We start from the raw sequence: 24,290 nt of genomic DNA, 5'->3' as shown, positions 1-24,290 counted from the left end.
ACTCTTTCTCTCTCTGAAATCACACAAAGCATTCACACAGAGCTATGAACACACCTTTCTGCAAACATGTAATATTTTAAGTAAGAGCCATTTGGATTTAAGTTGCAGGAAACAAATCCTACCAGACTTCTGCAAATCCTGATAAATATAAAAACATAATTCTTAATTTTCTTTTCAGTCTCTTTCCTAATCTAGTTTTCTCAATCTTTCTTCACTTCTTTACATATTTTCATTCTGCTGAATAAATATTTTATATCTGGCAAAACAACTCAGATTCTGAGGGTTTTGGCACCTGTTAAGGTGCCACAAGAGATTAACACACAAAGCTGAGTTTTGCAGAAGTTGACTTTTGCTGCAGTTGTGGAAGAGATTTGCATAAAAAAAGACCTCAAGATGAAGTCTATAACTATGAAGGTATATCCATACTATGAGTCACTGGGAACCGCCTTGTATGGCAAAGAACGACCAACATGGAAGATGCCCGAGCCCTTCACAGAGCCTGTTCTCCACGTTATCTGGAAATTCCTTGTGGAGAAGAAACTATCAGAACACATCAATGATCAGATGCGTCCACATTTCTGCAGAGTGGATTTGAATGGCCCCGACGTGAAACTCAGCCCTTTGCCTGAGTTTTTGAGGCAGCAAGGTCTGACTGCAGAACATGTAAATAACTGGATGAATAAGGCCCAAGAGGCCTTCCGTCGCCTGATGTCTCAGTACACATCATTTGAATGTCAAGCAAATGCACTGGGATGGACAGCTGCAGAGAAAGATGTCCGTTCAGTTGTGAAGGAAGATGCCATCCTGGTGCTGGATACATCCAAAGGGTTTCTGACTGTTGCTGGCCGAGCTGATGATATAAAACGAATCAGGGCTCCTGTGGAGAACATTCTTCTTAAAGCCATGAGTCTCATTGAACGACAGACAAACAGCATCTCTGAGGAAATGATTTTGTCCCCCGCAATCTTCTACGTCCTGAAGCAGGAAGGGCTCCAGAAAACTGCTCTGGACATTTCTCCTGAGATGAAACTCTCTTATGATGAAGGCACCCAGAAGTTAACCATTACAGGACTTCCTGCAGAGGTCTTCAAGACTAAGGCGTGGATCTTGGAGAGGAATGTGAATTTGAGTAAAAAATACCAGAATGTCCCCCCATGTCTTCTAGACTTTCTCAGAACATTGGATCCCATGGACATGTCCCAGGATCTGTTCGCATCTCAAGGCATCAATGCAATCTACACCATTGACAACAAAGGACTTCTGCTGTTGGGAAATTCTGACTTAATCCTTGCTGATGCAGAAAGTAAGATGATGGCTGCTTTGGCTCATCAGATTGTGAATGTGGAAGATCAGGAAGTTTTAAAACTTCCAAACTGGATGGACCTGAAGCAACAACTGTTGGACACCTACAACCTATCAAAGAAGAAAAGAACAGTGGCCATTGAGATCCATCCAGAGAGAGGACGCAAAATAACAGTGGCTGGTTTTGTTAATCCAGTGAAAGAGGTCAGTCATAGTCTGAGGGAGTTCATTGAGAACTACTCACGAGTTCAAGAATTTATTGATGTTCAATCCAGTGCTGCTGTTAAGTTTATTGAAGGGAAACAGACAGAGGAATGGTCCAGTATTGCCAAAGACAATGATGTGTCAGTAAATTTTGATGTAAAGCATCCAAGAATCAGCATTGCAGGAGCTCGTCTTCATGTCCAAAAAACCAAATTCTGCTTTATGGAACTGCTCAGTGAACTCTTCTCTTTTGAATTTCAAGCAAATGCACTGGGATGGAAAGCTGCAGAAAAAGATGTCCATTCAGTTGTGAAGGAAGATGCCATCTTGGTGCTGGATGCATCCAAAGGGGTTCTGACTGTTGCTGGCCGAGCTGATGATATAAAACGAATCAGGGCTCCTGTAGAGAACATTCTTCTTAAAGCCATGAGTCACATTGAACGACAGACAAACAGCATCTCTGAGGAAATGATTTTGTCCCCTGCATGGTTCTACATCCTGAAGCAGGAAGGGCTCCACAAAGCTGCTCTGGACATTTCTCCTGAGATGAAACTCTCTTATGATGAAGGCACCCAGAAGTTAACCATTACAGGACTCACTGCAGAGGTCTTCAAGACTAAGTCATGGATCTTGGAGAGGAATGTGAATATGAGTAAAAAACATCAGAATGTGCCCCCATGTCTTCTAGACTTTCTCAGAACATTGGATCCTGTCGATTTGTCCCAGGATCTGTTCACATCTCAAGGCATCAATGCAACCTACACCATTGAAAACAAAGGACTTCTGCTGTTGGGGAGTTCTGAAAGAGCCCTAGCTGATGCAGAAAGTCAGATGATGGCTGCTTTGACCCACCAGATTGTTGATGTGGAAGTTCTAAAACTTCCTAACTGGATGGAACTGAAGCAAAAGTTGCTGGACACCTACAACTTATCAAAGAAGAAAAAGACTGTGGCCATTGAGATGCATCCACAAAGAAGAGATAAAATAACAGTGGCTGGTTTTGTGGATCCAGTGAAAGAGGTCAGTCATAGTCTGAGGGAGTTGAGAATTGAGAATTACTCACGAGTTCAAGAAACCCTTCGTGTTCAATCCTGTGCTGCTGTTCAGTTTATTGAAAAGAAAAGAATAGAGGAATGGTCCAGTATTGCCAAAAATAATAATGTGTCAGTTAATTTTTATGTACAGAAGCAGAGCATCAGCATCCTTGGTGCTCGTCTTCATGTCCAGAAAGCCAAATCCTGCTTTATGGAACTGGCCAGTGCTCTCTTCACTGACACCTTAACTGTGGACAAGCCCGGAGCAAAGAAATACTTCCAAACCCAAGGAAGCATTTTCCTTCCTACAATAATGAATGAGTTAAGATGTGTTATTCTCCTTCGTCCAGAGATTGAAGATGAAGGAGAAGAAGAGAATTATGAAGAAGAAACTAAGCTTTGTTATTGTAAAGTGCAGACCATCAGTGGAGTTCTGATTTCTGTCAGTAAGGTGGACATCTGCAGCTTTGGTGTGGACGCTGTGGTCAATGCAGCTAATGAGGACTTAGACCACATTGGTGGCCTGGCTTTGGCACTGCTAAAGGCTGCAGGACCACAGCTGCAGAGAGAAAGCAGCGACTACGTCGCTAAAAATGGACGTCTACGTCCAGGTGACGCCATCATAACAGATGCATATAACCTGCCTTGCAAACATGTTGTCCATGCAGTTGGTCCACAATTCTCTGACTTTGACAGGAAGACGTCAGTGTCACGCCTGAAGACTGCAGTTAGAGAAAGTCTGAGACAAGCAGAGATGGCCAACTGCTCCAGCATTGCACTGCCAGCGATCAGCTCGGGCATCTTTGGTTTCCCTGTTGACCTCTGTGCTGAGACCATAGCCCAGGCAGTTCGGGAGCACTGTGACAGCCCACAAGGTCTGAGATCATTAACTGAGATTCACCTGGTGGACAACAACGATACGACCGTCAGAGTCATGGCTACAGCTGTGAGCAAGGAGTTCTCAGACCTCGGACCTACCATGACCATCCCACAGCAAGCAGGCGGGAAACGAACAGGAGCTTCAGGGTGAAAAAAAGAAAAAAAACAAAAGAAAACATTCTTTCACATTTTTTTTTTTATTTTTTACTTTTTTGAATTTGCAGTTAACGAAGACGTTAAACAGAAATGCTGCAAACAGGGCAAACAGCTGTCCTAGCTCTGTTCAAAGATAACATGCATCTACTTGTACAAAAAGTCAACAGTAACCTTAGAGTTTGGTTTTTGTACAGATTAAAATCAAGACATAGGGCCAGATTAATTGACAGACTGCACCAGTAAAAAAAAAAAAATCCTCTTTTGGCTTAAGAAAAAGTAGTGTATGTTTTTTTTGTTTTGGTTTTTGTTTTTACTAAAAAGGTGCAGTCTCTGTTTTGTGACTCACTGCATTTGTAATTTTCTTTGAGAGCAGAATAAACTAGAAGGAAACTTCAGACGAAGATTTATTAATGTTTTGTAGCTTGCTATTACAGAAGATTAAGGAAGAAAAACTTTTTAAAAAATGTGTTGCCACAGAGCAAGATGAAAAGATCAATAGAAATACAAACAAAGTTTTGATTTTTGTGATAGCATCCATCCTGTTGTTTGATTGACTGTAGGCTCAGGAAAATGAAGCAGACCACAGCTGAGGGGATGACGATTGCTCATGATACAAGAAACATTCAAGACCACACCGTAAGTACCAACCATTTATTGTCTTGTGAATCATCATTCGGAAACCAAATTGTTTCAAAGTGACCCCAGGTTTTGATGAAACAATCCAAGTTATACTTCAGTTGATCAGTACTTCCAGCTGGAAAGTTTTTAGTCTTTATTTGACTGGCAGGCATTCAATAAATGTATCTCTACATATGGTGACAAAAACTCAAATGAAAATAACTTTTTAATTTTTAAACTGTTGGTAATGTTGCTGTGCCACAATCTATTTTCCCCTTTACCTCAGAGGGAGACAGCAGTTCTGATACCGTTTTGTCATTAATATTACTCCAATGCCTGATCAAAATCTTAATTACTGTGATTATTGAGCTTCCAAAGAATTTTACACAAAACTTAACACACAGTTCTGTCTTCAATAAAACCCAATGATTTGCATAATGTAAAGAGGCAACAGTGGTGTGGGGCTGCCACAAATTATTATTTTGATAGTCGATTAGTCACCAATTATTTTTGCGATTAGTCGACTAATCAGATCATCATCCATTGGACGTAAAACGTACAGCTTATTGCACCAGCAGCATCTGCTCTTATATAACTATAATTAGCTTACAGCTTGAAGTGTTTAAGGTATGTGCTAGTCAAAGGAGTTTGCAAAGAAAAGCGTCTGGACTTCTTTAAGTTGCTTGAAGACGTTTCACCTCTCATCCGAGAAGCTTCTTCAGTTCTTTTTTTTTTTTTTTTTTTTTTTTTTGTCCCGTTTGGATCTTTAGCCATCAGAATTGTTGTCTTAAGGCCAAGAAAGATGCCAAGCAGATTTATTTTACCAAGTGGATCATCATGGCCTTGCCATGTTGGTCCATTTGATTGACCTTTATTATAATTATGAATTTATTTTATTTTCAGTTGCTACAAACGGGACAGACATGACTGTGGGATAGGACGGGGGAAAGAATGAAAGAAAGAGAGGGAGAGAAAGAAAACCAAAGGGGAGAAGAGACGGTGAGAAGGGGGAGAAGAGAGAAAAAAAAAACAAACAAACAAAAAACAAAACACCTGGGTCACCTGTATGGAGAAAAAAAAACAGAAGAGAAACCAAACAACAAAGAGCAACATAGTAAGAAAAAAAAACACCATCACAATAAACTAGCTAGCAGTAGATATCAATAGTTACTAAATAATAAACGATATTGTGCAGCACGCAAGATAGACAGCGCACAATGTGCTTTGAGGCAGCAGCGAAGAAAGCTGTAGTCCGCGTCTGTGAACACCCGTGTGTACACCTGTGTGCATACCTGTGTGGATCAGCATGCTTGTATTCCAAAGGTTTCTCCATGTAACGATCTGCTAGGGAGTGTGGGGAGCCACAGCCCTGTCCTCTATGGTATGAAGCAGGTATGGAGGAGATCAAAACTCCAGACATCCAGAGGCCCCCAGAACACAAGAGACCAAGGAAGACCAACAGAGGGGCAGCCGCGCCACTGTCCCAGTAAGAGCTGAGGAGAGTCCCAGATGAGGGCTCACTCAGCAGCCGCGGAGCAGAAGCCAGGGGGGGTTGCAGTGACGCGCCCGTGAGCTCCTCCAGCAGCCAGCTGTGCCTGAGTGACCGAGCCCCAGGCCGAGAGGCCGGGGGCACCCCACCTCCGAAGTGGCCCAAGCGAGCCCCAATAAGCGGCCGCCAAAGGGTGAGCCGGTGTGTACCCGGACGCCCACCCCCAGACACAAAGAACCACCAACGCACCGACACCTGAGGGAGTCCGCCACCGGCAGGGGAAGTGGTGGTGGGTGGAGATAGGCCTCCAAACCTTGGAGGGCCTGAGATGTCCCCAGAGAGGTGGCGTCTGATACCCAACCTGACATATAGACACAGACATACAGGCACACACAGACACAAACATCCATTCCCACCCTCATGCTCTCATATGCACTTACTCCACACTCAACCAACGTGGAGACAGACATAAAGAGACGCTGTACACACGATCACACTCCCCAAGCGTACTCTACAAACCGGGTCTAGGTACCCTTGCCCCTGGAGGGGGGAAGTGCACCCAGACCCAGGTGGTGTTACCCTTTTCCCTGCGGTGGGGAGAGGCAGACCGCCCCGACTCCGCAGCAGCAGGGAGGCCCCACACCCCAGACCGCAGTCGGACGGCTAACTCCTCCTCCTAGCCCCCCCGCTCCAGCAGGGCGCAGAGAACGGGGGTGAGAGAAGACTCCAAACCTCCCTCCACCCGCTCATTGTAGTGTTGATGCATGTGTGTTTTAAGGTGCAATTTTTCTTCAGTTCTAAGGTCAAATGGTGGAGAGTCCCAGATATAAACCTAGTGGGAGTTTCCCCCCACAGAGGGACAAAAGGACCCCCTGATGATCCTCTAATCGCCTGAGTCAAGGTGTGAAACTGGGTGTGGGTCCCAATCAGCCAGAGTTTCGGGTGAGTTCATTGTGAAACCTGGCCCTACCTTATCATGCGAATTCCTGAGGTCAGATGGCCCAGGATGTGAGTGGGCGTTAAGGCGTCTGGGAAGGATCTCAAAACTGGATTATAGATGGCAGAGAGTTGGTGTCGTAAGCCCCGCCTCTGTTCAAAGATGGTCGCTCACAGTGGACATAGATGGCTTTTTTCACTCCTCTTTCAAACCATCTGTCCTCTCTGTCCAAAATGTGAACATTGGCATCCTCAAAAGAGTGTCCTTTATCCATAATCCATCCATATCTGGGACTCTCCACCATTTGACCTTAGAACTGAAGAAGCTTCTCAGATGAGAGGTGAAACGTCTTCAAGTAACTTAAAGAAGTCCAGACGCTTTTCTTTGCAAGCTCCTTTGACTACGATGACCTGGATGACTGAGAACCTTCACAGACAAGGTATGTGCTAACTAAAAATAAAGACAAGATGACAGTTTATTAAACTTTTAATGAAATTTGCAGATTGTCTCAGTGGTTTAATAAAGTCACTTGTCTGCTCTTTGCTCCCTAAAATTTAACAGGACATTGGCGTAAACTCTCGAGCATCTCACACTTCTGTTTAATCAGCTGTCTGCTTGACGTTTACTCAGCTGTGTAAAAACTATAACTTTAATCTCAGCCAAACCGATTTACTCAGGAACAAATAAAATACTGAAAAAAGCCAAACAATTACATTTTTAAGTTATCTAAGTGACTCATATATCATGTTTAACCTCAGTAGCGAAAGATCGCGGGGGGTTGAAAACGATGTGCCAGGAGTTCGGTGTTCTTGCCGGATCTAGTGAGCCTTGAACCCCGGCTAGCTATTGAGCTAGTGGGTAACAGACGTCTCCGAAAACGTCGGAGCACTTTTGCAAATATGTGATGTCTTGATAAATTGAGCAGATATTTGAAGTTTACACAGCTACACTCTCGCCTGAAAATATGTTAAAAGTTTATTTTGTGACCCAGAAAGAATAATAAGAGTAATATTAAAACTAAGTAGCTGCCGCCATTGTTGCAAACTGGAATTGGCTGGGCCGCGCTATGAATCCTGGGATAGGCTGGGCCGCGAAGGATACACCCGACCCATCCTTCAAATCTGGGGAAAAGGAGGACTCATTTGGAGGCGTCTTCGAAATTGGACAGCCCTGTCCCGTTGCTGTAACGTAATCGGCCTACAAATGCGGCCTCTGAATTGTCCCCTGAATTTGGACACAGCTACGATACCGGAGACAGTTTCTTCTTCTTTGGGGTTTAACGGCAGCTGGCATCCTTGTACATGCAGTGCTGCCATCTTCTGTTTCAGTCCGTTATTACACTCTTAAATCCTACTACTTATTCCTGCGTCTTTCAGGATCTTACAAAGCTTCAAACGACGCATCAACTATTAAATTTGACGTCGACGATTTTGATTGTCGACGTAATTGTGACTAGTCGATGAATCGTGGCAGCCCTACAGTGTGAAAAAGTGTTGGCCCCCTTCCTTATTTTTTTATATGTTTGTAACACCTAAATGTTTCCGATCATCAAACAAACTTAAATGTTAGACAAAGATCAATACACAACACAAGTCAACACAAAATGCAGGTTCTAAATAAAGGTGTTTATTATTGAGGGGAAAACTAATCTGAACCTACACCGCCCTGTGTGAAAAAGTGATTTTCACATCACTGTACGTATATATGCTTCGTGTCGTCACATGCTCTAATAAGGTATGTGAAGACCCTCAAACTTTTCTTATTCTACTCTAACATACTTCAGTGATGTTGTTGTTGTGCCAGACTACATTTGCTTGGCTTTCCATACAAGATGGGGAACATTACGAGACTTTGTATATATTCAGTAGTGCAGAGGTCATCAATTACACTTGGGTGTAGGGTCTGGCTCTCAGAATTGTTCAATAGGCACAAGATGATAATTTAAGAGTTATTAATCCTTGATTGTGGTCATTTGTTTTCACACTGTAAAATCATTCAGGGATTTAGTCAAGTGAACTCATCCTTTATAGTTTAATATAAATATGTGAGGTTTTGATTTAATTGTAGGTACCAAGTCAAAATATTCAGTTGTATTTTCAGTTTTATTAAAACACGAGTTGTTATATCTTGAGAAACTTAAGATAAAGCTAAACACAAAATGGAGAGTTGGCTGCATGGTTAAGAACCATTACAGTGCCCTGCATCATATTTGCTGTATAAACTCTAACACTTGCTCTTTACTAATTCTGGGATGCTGTTTAAAAAACAAAATCAAGTCACGTCACGTTTTGTCACATATGGTAATCATAAAGATTTTGTCTTGTGTGACTGTAAGTGTCTGGTCTAAAGTCAGACCCCGCTGATCCCAGAACTTATTCCCGTGAAAGAAAAACAAGGCAACAGCGATCGATCGTTTTACTTGCAAGGGAGGCCTTGTCGGTATCTCAGCTCATCACAAATGACCTCCACGACGGCCCCCTCCCGCTCCCTTTTATTGACAACGTTCACACAATAAACAATAGTTTACAACACATACCTTCCCCCGTAACCCCCATTGGTTACAAAGACAAGACACTGTGTGTGTGTGTGTGTGTGTGTGTGTGTGTGTGTGTGTGTGTGTGTGTGTGTGATCCTGCTGCATATAACATAAAAGCACAGTAGGAACATCCTTGGTCATAAAGAGGGTAGTCTCCCCCACACCCTAGATGGTTCACCCTAGATAACACAGTGAAGCCATACAAAGGGGAGGAAGTTTGCCAACATCAAACAAGGGTGTTCCTGTGATAAAAACACTACCACCACTCCTCCCAGAATCTTAAGGATCTGGGGAGGGGAGGAAAGAAAGAATTCTTTAATACTATGTACAAATGGTAAACATAAAAATAACAAACATTTAACATTTCAACTTAACAGTAAGGAAGAAGGAAAAGTATTTTTCTCTCATGTCTGTGAAGGTTCTCAGTCATCCAGGTCATCGTAGTCAAAGGAGCTTGCAAAGAAAAGTGTCTGGACTTCAACATCGAAGTTTACCAGAAGCCCACACACACGGACCAGTACCTCCTCTTTGACTCCCATCACCCTCTGGAACACAAACTTGGAGTAATTAGGACCCTACACCACCGGGCAGAGCATGTTCCCTCTAAGCCTGAAGGAAAAAAGAAGGAACACACACATGTAAAGGAAGCACTCAAAACGTGCGGCTATCCTAAATGGGCGTTCTTAAAGTCAGCAAAGAGGCAGAGAAAAGAAGACCAGACACCAGCGAGGGAGGATAAGAAGGACAGACGCAACAACATTGTCATCCCTCATGTAGCCGGTGTATCAGAAAAACTCAGGAGAGTTTTCTCCAAGCATGACATCCCGGTGCATTTCAGACCCAGCAACACACTCAGACAAAAACTGGTTCATCACAAAGACAAAACGCCAAAACACAGACTTAACAACGTGGTGTTTGCTGTGCAGTGCAGCGAGGAATGCCCAGAACTCTACATTGGAGAGACCAAACAGCCACTTCACAAGCACATGGCACAACACAGAAGAGCCACCTCCACAGGACAAGACTCAGCAGTCCATCTGCATCTAAAGGTCAAAGGTCACTCTTTTGCTGATGCCAATGTTCACATTTTGGACAGAGGACAGATGGTTTGAAAGAGGAGTGAAAGAAGCCATCTATGTCCACTGTGAGCGACCATCTTTGAACAGAGGCGGGGCTTACGACACCAACTCTCTGCCATCTATAATCCAGTTTTGAGATCCCTCCCCAGACGCCTTAACGCCCACTCACATCCTGGGCCATCTGACCTCAGGAAATCACATGATAAGGTGGGGCCAGGTTTCACAATGAACACACCCGAAACTCTGGCTGATTGGGACCCACACCCAGTTTCACACCTTGACTCAGGCGATTAGACGATCATCAGGGGGTCCTTTTGTCCCTCTGTGGGGGGAAACTCCCACTAGGTTTATATCTGGGACTCTCCACCATTTGACCTTAGAACTGAAGAAGCTTCTCTGGTGAGAGGTGAAACGTCTTCAAGCAACTTAAAGAAGTCCAGACGCTTTTCTTTCCAAGCTCCTTTGACTCTTTTTCTCTCCTTTTAATCACCACCTAAAACATCTCACCAACTACAGTTTGTTGTGATTATTGAGACACTGGGTGTGCAAACTATGAATAAAAAACATTTTAATGTGTGGCCGAATACAGAGTACGTTTGGCAGTTCAGGGTGGGTGGGTGCTCTGATGAGACACCGACAGAGAATATGGAGTGTCAGGCATCGAGACTGGCAAACCCTCGGCCACTCGTTAGGTAAGAAGCTTTTAATTTAATGAATTTTTACATCTACACTTTCATGTATAACCAGGACAGTTGTAATCACCTTTATATACAGAGAGAACACCTATGACCACCTGTGGTGATTAATAACACATTTGGTCTCTTAAGTTTACGAAGCTGAAGAAATGCAGTAATACAACCCACGATTGGTTTGTTTTACTTCAGGCTCCTTAAATTCTGCTGCTTCATGTGGATGGGTGGAGCAGCGCAGGACTGCTGAATTATTCCTGGAGGAGGAGAAGTTTGAGCATGTAGTGTTTCAGCTGTGTGCTGACAACAGCAAGGTAAACATTACATTCATTCCCTCTGTCTCAGCTTTCAAAGGAAATCTGTTTTCTGGACACTTTCTACTGAGTACATCAGTATCTACTCTGAACATGAATAATTTCGTCTTTTATGTCTTTTTTTCTTTTTAAAAAAATTATGAATAACAAATCATTGATCACAAAAATGTATATGTGTATCGCAGAGGTGGAAAGTAACGAATTACATTTACTTGCGTTACTGTAATTGAGTAGTTTTTTTTGTGTATTTGTACTTTTTAAAGTCATTTTTCAAATCTGTAATTTTACTTTTACTTAAGTATATTTTTAAAAAGTATTGTAGTTCGCTACGTTTTCAATCATACCCGTTACTGAGTAAATTAAAAATAAAAAAAAACATTGCGCTTTGGAAATACTGCAGGGAACAATGGGTAGTAGAACAAATTGGCGCTAAGGTCACGTTAAAGATGGAGTCTGACATCGGTGTTACGGAGCTTTATTATGCAGTGTAAGCTGTGTTTGCCCAGAGAGACCGAGTTAGCAGCTTTTAAAAATTCCACATTAACCTGCGCAAGCATGTAGAGGTAAGTTAAATACAACTCGTACCCTTATGGTAGCAAAAAGGCTGTGTTCAAATTAATCACATTAAGTTAAGACATCTGTGAAGAACACAGATAACGTTGGTTGGTACTAGCAACTTGCTGTAATCGGGCACGTTGTTGTCCACGCAACTTACATTTTTTTTTTACTGGGTTGGTAAATTGCCAAAAGAAAATGTGTTTACCTACGTTTTTCCTGTTTGTTAATAATAATTTATTTTAAAAAATAGTTAAATTAAAGACAGAAGCGGCTACTTTCTTACTTAACCCACATATGTTCACACTGCAGGCAAAGGAATAACAGAGCGCTCACTTACCTTAGATTAGTCAAAGACAGCTGACTTCTGTTACTTGTTAATTAGCACTTGCAACCTCCCGTTAACTAGCCTGTTACTATCCAATAAAAAAACCACGAGGTATAATGGTGTAATTTACCAGCGGTAGCTATGTAATGCATTGATGTCTTATTAGGGACGTCAAAAAACTTTCTCTCAAACTTAACACTGGCTTGCCTGCCTCAGCTGCCTTCGAGCGTCTCTTTAGCTGTGCTGGACTACTGTTCACTGCAAAGTGAGCAAGGATGAACTCTACTAACTTTGAAAATCAACTGCTCCTCAAAATTAACAGGAAGTTCAGAGAGTAATACTCTAGGATGGATACAGGAACTTTAATCTAGAGGTACAGTAGGGCAGGGCCATGTTTAAAAAATTAAAAAAAACATTTTTAAAGCAGCTGCCATTCAGTTCAGGACTTGTTCTCTTATTTGACAGTTTAGAACACATTCTCATGTGAAAGAATGATATGGTTTTGTATTGAAAACACTGTAATACCTGACAGTTTGGTTGATTGGTTTGGTGACCATTATCCATTTTCATGTATAGACTTGCAGTTTAACTGCCACTGCACTTTAATTTGTAAAGTTTTTCTTTTCACTAAAAAAGAACTACTTTGAGATTTATATCCCACTGTCTTTTTTTGCACTACTCAGAAGCGGCTGTCCTCCTGCTGACAGAAAAGTAACTATGTAACTTTTACTCTGAGTACATTTTAAATGAGCTACTTTTTACTTTGACTTGAGTACACTTTTAGACAGGTAATTTTACTTGTACTTGAGTAAAATTTCAGCAAAGTAATAGTACTTTTACTTGAGTAAAATATATTAGTACTCTTTCCACCTCTGGTGTATCGACAAACATTAAATTATGTGTTTGATAAGCTTGAATCTCTGTTTAGTACCTGGAGTCAAGACATGATGAGTTTTGCTTGGTATTTACATATTTATCTCCCATCACCACTAAACAATAAATCCTTTTTAAAGTGTAGTATTTTCTTTGATACTGCCTAAATCAATAAATGGTGACACTGGATGCTTTGCAGCCTCCCAGTTAAGTAACAAATGCTAATAAATGATCAGGGTGCCCAACCTGTAATGTTTAGCTTCTGTCCCCTCCTCATTAGCTTTCATAAAGGAGATCATGCACTAAAGGAGTCATTTACATCTTTTTCACTTTCCATGTTCTCTACATCAAACATGGTGATGAGTTTCTACTTGCAAAGGTCATTAGCAAGAGGAAACTACTCTGGTATGATGATAACTCACTGGACCTTGTCTGCTTGCTAACCTAGGGACGGGTTTCTTGGGGGGCTCAACCCAGGGGCTGTGGTCGTGACCTGGATGGGGCTCTGGTGGCTCTTGGGTGGTGTTTTACTTCCGGCTGCCTGCAGCAGGGCTGGGGGGAGGGTCTGTGATGGCGGACTTGGGTTGCCGGCCTGGTAGCCTAGCTGCCCCTGGGTGGGTCCGGGGTCGACTTGGGGACTTCCAGGCTAGGCCTCTGGCTGGGGCTTGGGGGGGCATGGGGGCATGCACGGGGGCCCAGCCCTGGTGCGGAGTGCACCAGGGCACTCAGCTGGAACTTCAGCTGACGGACATGTTGTTTGCAGGAGGTCTCTGCTCTGTCTGGTCTCTGCAGTGTCTTCTCTTCTTATTTCTCCTTCCCATCCTCAAGTCCTGTCTGGTCTGATTGTAATAACTTAAAATAAAAATAAATAATAAAGATCGAATAAACTATGACAATCCAGTGGACCAGTAGAGTAGAAGGTCCACTTGGGAAAGTAAATCTGTTGGGCATTTCTCTTGGCCTTCAGACAGTAATTCTGATTGTTACAGTGCTGGAAAAATACATAAATGTCAGTCTCTGTTATTAACACACATTTGTCCAACACTGCACGCTTTGAGACCAGCTGTCAGAGACCCTATGTAGAAGAAACATTAAATGGTTTCACAATATGAAATAGATATGTTGTCCTTCTATGATTTTATCAAAATGTACTGAATGTGCCTCTATTGGGGCAAATATGCCTGTTTGTAAGTAAAATGTACCACGATTTCTCCAACCCTGCAGGCTCTGAGTCAGGCCAAGAAAAGGATTAATGACCTGATTGTTGCTGAGCAGGCACAGAAAACCATCTCTGACCCGTTCATTAGTCAGCTGTCACAGGCTGACATGGAGGAGCTGAAGGCTCTGCAGAGGAAACTGACGGTCAGCATCCGTCTGGACAAAGGAGCAGAGGACCAGGACCCGGAGATCCACCTGGAGGGTCTGACCAGAGACGTGTTCACTGCTGAGTGTGCAGTCAGGTCAGCAAACAGAGACGTAAATGTTTTTCAAGAATGTTCAGTGCAAGGTCCTAACTGCTTTTTCTATTTGATGACCATCAGGGACATCATCCGAAAGGTGGAGAGGGCGGAGAACTCAAAGAGACAGGCCTTGTTAGTGAGTAGCCTGGTAGAGTGGCAGTATCCAGACCGCAGTGGCTCAATGGTGGCCTTTGATATTTACACCAACCTCAGACTGGAGGAGGCGCTAGAGAAGAAAAAAAAGGTGAAGATCAAGATCAATGATGAAACGTACACCGCTGATCCAGGACTTAGAAAAGCAGTTTCAGCAAAGAGGTGTGATGTAGAGCTTCTTCGGAAAGACCTTAAAGGTGAGTCACTTATGTGCACTTAGAACTCACCACTTAGTCTTTTATTGAGGTTTTACCTCAGAAAAATGCAACAGGTTAAATGAGCACTGACTTTTTCCCTTTTTTATAAATATTAGAATGCAAAAAAAAAAAAAAACCTTGAAAAACTAATAAAAAAAGGTCACTTATAAATATCCCAACAACAAGTAATCCCAGTCCTAAACTAACATATTTGACATTTTTCACTGAAGCTCTAGGCACAGCCTATGCACACGTACACGGTTGGTGTAGCACAACATTATTTAAACTGAGCTCTTCTAATGATTTTCACAGATGACAGCGCTCTGCCTTCTTGTTGGGAGGACATGAAAGGAGACGTTGTGAAGTTGTTTGCTCTGACTCCAGGAGCTCAGGAATACAACGACGTGGAGCAGGAACTGACAAAGACCGGACTTTATCTTAACATCATCAGTGTATGTTCAGTCACAAATACACAGAGAAGACTGTATGATTTACATTTTTTTAAAATGACTCAATGATTTAAAATTTTACAAAACTTTCTTTAAAATGAAATTTAAAATTCAACTGAAATTCAACTCTAATTTGAGGTGTTTGTAAAGTTCTATTCTGAAACTGATACGTTATGAGATGGTGGTGTACTAAATTATCAGCTAATGTTAAATAGTGATAAGTTAGATCGAAATAAAATTCTAGAATTTAAATCACTAAAATCAGAGCACAGACATGTCTGAAGGTCTGTTAGTCCAGTTAGCATGATTTTAAAAAGTCATGAGAGAAAAAGAACAGAGGCAGGAAGGAGAATTATTGCACTTCTGAGAGAAATAACAACATGATGTGTTTGGATTACGTCGGCAGATCGAACGAGTCCAAAATCTGTCACTGTGGCAGAGCTACCAGATCATGAAGAAACAAATGGAGGTGAAGAATAAACACACAAACAATGAACTGCTTCTGTTTCACGGCACCACTGACACCTCCATCCATCTGATCAACAGCAAAGGCTTCAACCGCAGCTTCGCAGAAAAACATGGTAAAGCCAGAGCCTCACATTACACCTGTCCAGTAAGATCATTTATAAAACGTCCACTAATGATACAGCAAATAGCTACAGTATACAGTTGGGTCCACAAGTATTTATGGGACAAATCATTTGGTAATTTTGCCTCTGTACACCACCACCATGGATTTTAAATCAAACGATCGTGAAGTGATTGAAATGCAGAATTTGAGCTTCAATTTGAGGGGTTTGACAAAGTTCCAGGATAAACTATTTAATAATAAGTCATTTTCATAAGCTGCACACTACGATACAAAAAATGGCTGGAAGTCCACAGCTGCCTGTGATCTAGTCTGCAGTTACCTTTTAGCTTTTACTTATCTCTAAATGTTGTTTCTTTATCCCTCCTGTGACCCTCTGTCTGTGACTTCCTCTGGTTTCTGTGTGTTACTTCCTGTTTTGTTTTGAAATGACCATTTCTCGTCTTTAGGAAATGTTACTTCCTGTCTTTATCTCCCTACCTCTGCTATGCTATCTGGTTGAGTATTGTCACCTGTGTAGAGCTTTGCTCAGTCTCTTTTTTTTTTTTTTCCTGCAGGTGCGATGTACGGCAATGGTTCTTATTTTGCTGTGAACCCCCACTATGCAACACGTCAATATGCCAGACCTGACACCAGGGGGCACAAACACATGTACCAGGCCAGAGTTCTAGTTGGAGACTACACCCAAGGACGAAAAGGCATGATCACCCCTCCTCCCAAATCTGGGAGTGCCTCAGACCTGTATGACAGCGTCACAGATGACGCTACTTATCCAACCATGTTTGTGGTCTTCAATGATATCCAGGCCTACCCAGAATACCTCATCACATTTACATGAACTGCCACGCTCCTGCTGTCCAACACATCTGAGACAGATGTGCCACAGATGTGTCATGTTTGTTCTGGTTTCAAAGTAGTGTGTGTCATTTAATTTAAGCTTTAAAACAGGAAACTGAAAGAATTATCTTTGGTTTGTTTTAAAGTGCCATGTCCTTGTGGTTTAATAACTTTCATGAACACAAAAAACACAGACCACAATACTGATATTTACGTTTTATAAAATCTTATTTTTTGCTGATATATTTTTCAGTTAAAGTTTAATTTTTTATAACCACTGTAACTGAGAAATGTATTGATAAAGACATTTTACAGCTAAAAAAGTACATTTGATTAAAAATACATCTTTGAGATTTTTTAAGCTGCAGTTTATCAACTGACATGTCCGCTGGTATCCATATAGTTGCAATCAGCTAATGTAAATGGATTTTTGTGGTCAGCTAATCATTTAGAGTTAAATTATTGCTGAAGTCTGGGTTCATTGGAAAAAAAATTAAATAAAAACAAACTTTATAATACGATGATGTCATGTTAGGAAAAGGAAGTTGAGATGGTGCTGATGACACAAGCCTGTATTGTTTATTAATGGCCAGCAGGGGGTGCCGCTCTTTGCAAACATATCCATCCATCTATTTTCTGCCTCTTTCTTTTTTTTCTTTTCCTGTCCCATTTGGTTCTTTAGCCGTCAGAATTGTTGTCTGAAGACCAACAAGGAGACCCAATGGATTTACTTTGCCAAATGGATCATCGTGGCCTTGCCGTATTGGTCCATTTGATCGACCTTTGTTGTTATTATTTATTTTATTTTATTTTCAGTTGTTACAGACGGGACAGACATGAGTGAGGGATAGGAAAGGGAGAGAGAAAGAGGAAGGAAAAGAAAAACAGAAGGGGAGAGGGACAGTGAGAAAGGGGGAGAAAAAAAAATCTCCTGGATCACCTGTTGAGAGAAGAAGAATAGAAAACAAGCAAAAAAACAAAGCAACATACTAAACACAACACCATCGCATTAATCTAGCTAAGTGTAAACAGCAGTAAATACTAAATATTGAATGTTGTTGTGCAGCACGAAGGACCGACAGTGCACAATGTACTTTGAAGTAGTAGCCAAGAAAGGTGTAATTTAAGTCTACGAGCAGTGAACACCCGTGTGGATCAGCGCGCTTGTATTCAAAGGTTTCCCCATGTAATGGTCTGCAAGAGGGTGTAGATCAGCGGTCCCCAAACTTTTTTGGGCCACGGACCGGTTTATGCCCGACAATATTTTCATGGACCGGCCTTTAAGGTGTCGCGGATAAATACAACAAAATAAAACTAGTACCGGTACCGAAAAAAAGATTTATTCGTAACACAGGTGAAAAGACCCAGGAAAACTGAGTTAACAATAAAAACGATAACAAAATAACGCTGAAAACCGATAAAACCCTGAAAACCACACATTTCACACCTGAGCCTCAACTCTCGCGGCCCGGTACCGAACGACTCACGGACCGGTACCGGTCCCAGGCCTGGGGGTTGGGGACCGCAGGTGTAGGGGGCCATAGCCCCGTCTCCCAGGGCATGAAGCAGGCATGGAGGAGATCCAGGCCCCAGACATCCAGAGGCCTCAGAGTGCGAGAGCCCAAGGAGGACCACCGGAGGGGCATCCGTGCCACCCTCATGGGAAGGGCTGAGGATCCCCAGACGAGGCGTCACCCAGGAGCTACCAAGCAGAAGCTAGAGGGGGCTGCACCGGCGTGCCCGCCGGCTCTGCCGGCAGCCAGCTGTGCCAGAGTGAACCGAGCCGCAGGCCCAGAGACCGGAGGCCCAAGGGCCCCCTTTGCCCCGGAAGAGGCCTCACCGAGCAACAGGCACCAGGCCCCGCCAAGTAGTCACCGGGAGTGAGCTGGTACATACCTGAGCCCCCAGCCCCGGACACCAAGAACCACCAACACACCAACGTCTGAGGGCATCAGTTACCGGCAGGGAGTGTGGTGAGGGGAGATAGGCCTTGGAGGGCCTGGGAGTTCCCAGAGAGGTGGAGCGTAAGACCCGACCTGACATATAGACACAGACAAACAGGCACACACAGACACAAACATGCATTCCCACCCTCATGCGCACATATATAAATACTAAGCACTCACCCAACGTAAGGATAGACATAAATGGACATGTACACACAATCACACTCCCTAAACAAACTCTATACCCCGGGTCCAGGTACCCTCGCCCCTGGAGGGGGAAACGGCACCTACACCCAGGAGATGTTACCCTTTCCCCCGGGGTGGAAGCAAGCAGACCGCCCCAGGCATAGCTGGACTGGCCATCGGGCATACCGGGCATTTGCCCGGTGGGCCGCTGGCGATTTTTTGTTTTTATGGGCCGATGGATTTTTTTTTTTTTTTTAGGAAGGGTATATATAATGAAAGGTGTTGGATTGGCCAATTGGTCATGATCGACTCTGGGCTGGACCAATTACAGCCGAGGAGGCTGGATGTACCCTCCCCCTTGTTTAGCAATCACGTGATTTTCGCGCATTACATGCCGGGAACTCGTGGCAAAACAATCCAAGTACCTGCATCAAATGCAAGCGTTTGCAGCACTGCAAAACGTTCATTCTCCGGTTCCAATAGCTTCTTGTTTTTTCTTTGCCACACAAAAAAGGAATGTACAAAACAAAAGGAGAACACTGCCGGTCCGTAAAAAGACAGACTCGACGAAAAGACAAAGAAAAATACGAGGAAAAAATCAAAGGAGTGAAAGGGTCAGACCCTTACAAGCACACAGAGGGACAAAAGACGTCAGCGTGCTGCCCAACTTCACCGCGCTCATATTTATAATTACACGGTTCTTGGAGTGAGTGCATACACTCGTGAAGTTTAGTAACTTCAGGTCACTGCAACAAGCCCAGGTACAGTTTACCGACGGATGGGTACAGGACCTTGAAACGCACCGTGTAGAACGAAAGACCATCGTACGAACAAAGGTAAGTTTACCAGTCTCACAAATCGTCGTCATAAATACACATTCGTTAACCGTTTATTAATATAACCTTTGAGCTCAACGGTAATTAATTAGTAGTGGAAATAATTTCTGGTTCATCACAGAAATGTAGCAGTGACAATAATATTGTATGCTGTAATCGTACTGGACAATTAGTGATACAAAACAACTGTTTTATCCTGTGAATAAAAGTATATGTTTTTGTCAATGTACCATAACAACAGAAGCGAAACACAATATTGTATCAGGACAATTCACTATTTATGCACAATAAATAAAGGAGCATAGCGCGGCAATTTCTGTTCAGCGCCAGACTTGCTTGTAACCTGTATCACCAGTTATGTTAAGAAAAATGACGTATTAACTACTACAAAACTCTGACCTTTGTGGGAATGCTTGGAGCAGACTAACATGTGAGCTGGAGTGTTCTGGGACGTTATATTTGGTATATCCAGACCATCCGTCGGCTCTTACTTCGGAAACATGGCTTAAAAAATTTCTCTTCAACGACGTAATCCGATAAAAAAAAAAAACGATCTCTTTACCCGTCGGCTTCTCGTGGCTGTCAGTGGCGTGTCCAGCAGGGTGGCCTGGGGGGGCACAGGCCACCCCCCCAACCAGACTGGCCACCCCAGGTGCCACCCCAAAGGCAAAACAATAAAATTCAATCAAATGTACGATTATGTTTTCACGGTGAAGTCAGATATCCGAGTGTAAGTGAATGCAGCATCGGCTTCTGCGCTATGCGCATCACGTTAGCAAAGGTAGGAGAGCCAAGCACGAAAGACGGCACCGCAGGAAACAATTTTTCGGTGAAAGAAAATGAGGACAGAATAAATGTCCCGGTAAGTAATATTAAGTTTGTTGAGTTTAGTAAACTTCGGTGAAATTAGAATACCAAGGAAAAATTAACACTTAAAGAATTATTGCAGCCGTCGAATATATCAGACAGTAGGCTACTGAGGGGAGCTAGCATAAGAGTTATGAGTTATAAGATATAATCTAAGTCATAACATTGCTGTATGGAGCTGCAGATTTGGTTGCAGGTTAACATAGCTGGACTGGCCATTGGGCATACTGGGCATATGCCCGGTGACTTATTTTTTATTTATTTTTGTAAGGGCATGAACAATGAGAGGTGGTGGATTGGCCAGATGCAGGTCGATGTGTAAAAATAACTCAGTTGTTTGGTGGTGGCTATGGCGGAGCTTCCACAGAGGCCAGCAGGTGGATGAGGGAAGGTGAGGCAGGAGGAGAGACCCGAGGCAGCCACCAGTCCGAGTGTCAGGTGAACTGAACTTCAGGTAAGAAGTTATGACCTGCAGTCTATCTGGGTCAGATATGAACCAAGTTCAGGTGGAGTTTATTTTCGTTGTGCTGACTTTTTACCGTCAGTTGCAATAACTCGTACTGCGTTCTAGCCAGCTTGACGGAGTTTTTATACAGCTGGGTGGTGCTATGATGTTACTGATAGTGATGTTACTTTATTTTATTCATAAGGTCAGTTAGTAGAGTTGCCAACGGCTACTTAAAAAAATGGAATGGTCCCTCATTCAGAGAAAATATTACACGTTTCGTATTGAGCTGAGAAGAGACGCAGTTTGTCCCAGACTTTCGCTATAATGAAAAAAAGACACAAAGCTGGAGTTACTCTGTCTTTACGCCGCACAGCTGCCTCTTCTTCTCTCATTCTCTCCCCCTCCCTCTCCTGTTTCTACTTCAATCATGAAACTGATCAATGATCAGCTGATCAGCTTTTCTCTCTCGTTTGTTTATCGCCCACTTTGCGTCAGAAAGAAGAAACCAGCAGATGTCGCGCTAAACAACAGCTGCACGTTTAAGCTTGATCAGCTGTTGTTAGAATTTATTTAATATTAATTTCTAGTATCAGCTGATGTTTGCTGGAGCCACAGCTGTAAAGCTGCTGGTCATGATGTCGGTTTGGATATGTGGTGAGAGGGAAACATGAAGATGAAACCAGGAGATGTCCTTACTGGATCATCAGAGCTGAACAGGTGATGGAGAAACAGGTTTACCTTTTAGGTGACATGAATGAGTTGAAGTTATGAACTGTTTCTGAGAGACAAATAACACCAGGATCCTTTTCTAAGTAGCTGACGGCTGGTAACTGTGCAGGGGCGGGTCTAGCAAAGTGTTGCCAGGGGGCAGGTAGGGCATTAACAGGGAGAGGGGGGCACAAAGAAATACTTTTCTTTCTTATTCTCATTTAAAATATTTTGCTTTTATTAAATAATTATCTAAATCTTACAACCAAAGTTTTTATCTGACATAAAATGTATAGAAATCATACATATACCAACAAGACTGTACATCACTGTCACAACAGCGTTTGTTTCCATTCAAAGGCTTTATGGCTTTAATACCTGGTGGGCCGGTCTGTAGTGAAAATGCCCGATTTTCTGTCCCAGTCCAGCCCTGCAGGTTAATACTGGCAGTGTCACCGTGCCAGCTGACTGTATTTCATCATCAGCCAGTGTTGTTCTTTATCAATATTACCAAAGTTTACCATAAGGCAGCATAGAAAGTAATTAGTTGCTTTCAGGTTTTATTCAAATGTTAGTCTTTTCATTTGTTTCTCCACTTTTTTCCTGTTTCAAAATCAAACACCAGTTTGTGAGAAGATTATCTTCTTTTTTTAACAGGCAGATAAAGTTTTACATTGGAACTGGCTAATTTGTCAATTGTTTGTTACAAATGTTCGTATTTTAATATTAAAAAATGTTTTTGCCCAAAACATATGTGCACTATATGTCAGTAAAAATACTATGCAAATGTTGCTGTCCTTGAATGCTGAGTAAACACTGACAAAGCACTGATTGTATCTCTTGTACTTTATCAACGCAGTATCTAAAAACTTGCACCGTAGTGGTTAAAATCTCATTCTAATAAGAGTTAAAAGCGTATTCAGTTATTAGGTTTATAGGGTTATTGAATTATGGTTAACGGTTGGTAGAATTTTTTTTTAAACATTATCTGCCACCCCTCTCCAAATCTGTGCCCCTACCCGGCCCCCCCAACAAAAATTTTCTAGACACGCCACTGGCTCAGTGTTCCAACATTTAGAAGAAGGAACTGCTCTTACAGCTAGAGATTGACAAGGCACAACACACACACAGAAAACAGGTCAGGGGGAAGATGTCATCACCCCCACACAAGCCCCAAGTGCAATGGAAGAAGGATTGTAGAGTCCAAAATGACCCTGAATCTTCCATGCGTAAGTGGCTTTGGTTCTCTTGACGCCTGCAGTCACTTCTTTCCTAGCCCTTCTGAGTTTCTCTGCATCACCAGACCTGAAGACAGTCTCCCTGGGTTTCAGCAGGGAACAGACTTCTGCATCCAGCCAAGGTTTCTGGTTTGGATAGCACATCAAGTAAAGGATGGATAACCGCATGCTGAAACTCCTCGGTACTCGACCTGACAACTGGTATTGATTAAGTTCAGAATATGTGGTCCAACGGTAAGAAACACCTCTTTAAGAAAATGGGGAGGAATGACATCATTCTGAGAACCACATGGTTTAGCCTTTGACACAAGCTTCTCTAGTTCAGGTAGAGCAGTTTGTTGATAAGAAATAAGCAAACTTGAACAAGAAACATGCACAGCTGGATCAACAGAGGATAATTTAGAAGATTTTAAACTGACAATCTTACACACAAAAAATAAGAATAATAAAGTAGGAAATGAATTACACATAGCCTCAGAAGACTGCAAGGGAACATGATCTTCTGCATCTAACACAGAATTTATGGTTTTATAGAAAACACGAGGGATATGTGCCAGTTCTTGGCAGTCTTTACTGCCCTCTTTTGAACAAAATTAAAAGAGTTCACTAAGTCCTTAGCCAGGGGCTTCCCTGGGCAACAGATGTGAATATTAAAATCACCGAGCAGCAGGATCTGGTCGTAACGTGATGCACGGTCAGCAAGAAAGTCAGAAAACTCAAAAAATCCTTATTATATCTAGGAGGCCGGTAACATACTGCACACAGCAGAGAAGGCAAGTGGCCCAGTTCACACAAACAAAGTTCAAAGCTGGAGTAGCGTGTCGATGAGGATGGCTGTCAAAGTGTGCTTTAAAAACAACAGTTAACCCTCCCGCTGTGACCAGAAGATCTCAGAGCACTAAAATAAGCACAGTCACCAAGTAGTAGTTCAGAAAAAGCGTGCAACTCACCTGATGGAGTCCATTTTTCAGTCAGACAGAGGAAATCCAATCCATGAAAAAAAGAGGGAAGGACTGAAGAAGGCTACTCTTGATAGATCCGACAACAAGGACCAACCAGGAGTCCGCAGGGTGCAGAGCACACCATGGCACAAGGAGTCGTGGAAATGATCAACGAATGGAGTGAAGATCTCAGGCAGGGAAGGTAAGAAATCAAGATCACAGAGGAGGACACCCTAAATACCATATTACTAGTTGTGTATGTATGAGTCATCCATCCGACAGTTTAGCTTAGGTAGAGGATAAAATTATGGAAGAGTAGGGGATCGAGGATAAAGTGAAGTGCTAGCAGATGTGTAGAGTGGAGAGACAGTGTGGACCCAAATGGATATACTGGGAACAGACTTAAACTGAAAGTGTGCCTTTATGTGTGGCAGAAGGGCTT

At 42.7% G+C, this 24,290-nt stretch overlaps 1 protein-coding gene and 1 long non-coding RNA gene across 2 annotated transcripts; both read left to right on the top strand.

The window, feature by feature from the left end:
* The first annotated feature begins 354 nt into the window (after positions 1-354).
* Positions 355-16,713, top strand: LOC120743245 (protein mono-ADP-ribosyltransferase PARP14-like). Its single transcript, XM_040046819.1, has 9 exons — positions 355-3,566; positions 4,136-4,211; positions 10,824-10,926; positions 11,119-11,237; positions 14,218-14,453; positions 14,535-14,803; positions 15,116-15,255; positions 15,659-15,833; positions 16,399-16,713. The coding sequence occupies exons 1-9, from the start codon at positions 394-396 to the stop codon at positions 16,677-16,679; spliced, it is 4,572 nt and encodes a 1,523-aa protein (XP_039902753.1). The 5' UTR covers positions 355-393; the 3' UTR covers positions 16,680-16,713.
* A 943-nt stretch (positions 16,714-17,656) lies between these two features.
* LOC120743257 lies at positions 17,657-18,313 on the top strand. Its single transcript, XR_005698130.1, has 2 exons — positions 17,657-17,882; positions 18,207-18,313. It is a non-coding gene; the product is annotated as an uncharacterized LOC120743257 (long non-coding RNA).
* The last annotated feature ends 5,977 nt before the right edge of the window (positions 18,314-24,290 follow it).

The sequence above is a fragment of the Simochromis diagramma genome, unplaced genomic scaffold, assembly GCF_900408965.1.
Source record: "Simochromis diagramma unplaced genomic scaffold, fSimDia1.1 OVJJ01000491.1, whole genome shotgun sequence".
NCBI classification, from domain to species: Eukaryota; Metazoa; Chordata; class Actinopteri; order Cichliformes; family Cichlidae; genus Simochromis; species Simochromis diagramma.
Note: the sequence above shows the minus strand (reverse complement) of the source record. Positions and strands in the feature narration are given on the sequence as shown.

What these genes read in the sequence shown, in the direction of transcription:
- LOC120743245 (XM_040046819.1), top strand. Translation starts at nt 394, where the DNA reads ATGAAGTCTATAACTATGAAGGTATATCCATACTATGAGTCACTGGGA. An exon ending in AAACGAACAGGAGCTTCAGG is followed by an intron (nt 3,567 to 4,135) that starts GTGAAAAAAAGA and finishes GATTGACTGTAG; the next exon opens with GCTCAGGAAAATGAAGCAGA. An exon ending in GAAACATTCAAGACCACACC is followed by an intron (nt 4,212 to 10,823) that starts GTAAGTACCAAC and finishes GGCCGAATACAG; the next exon opens with AGTACGTTTGGCAGTTCAGG.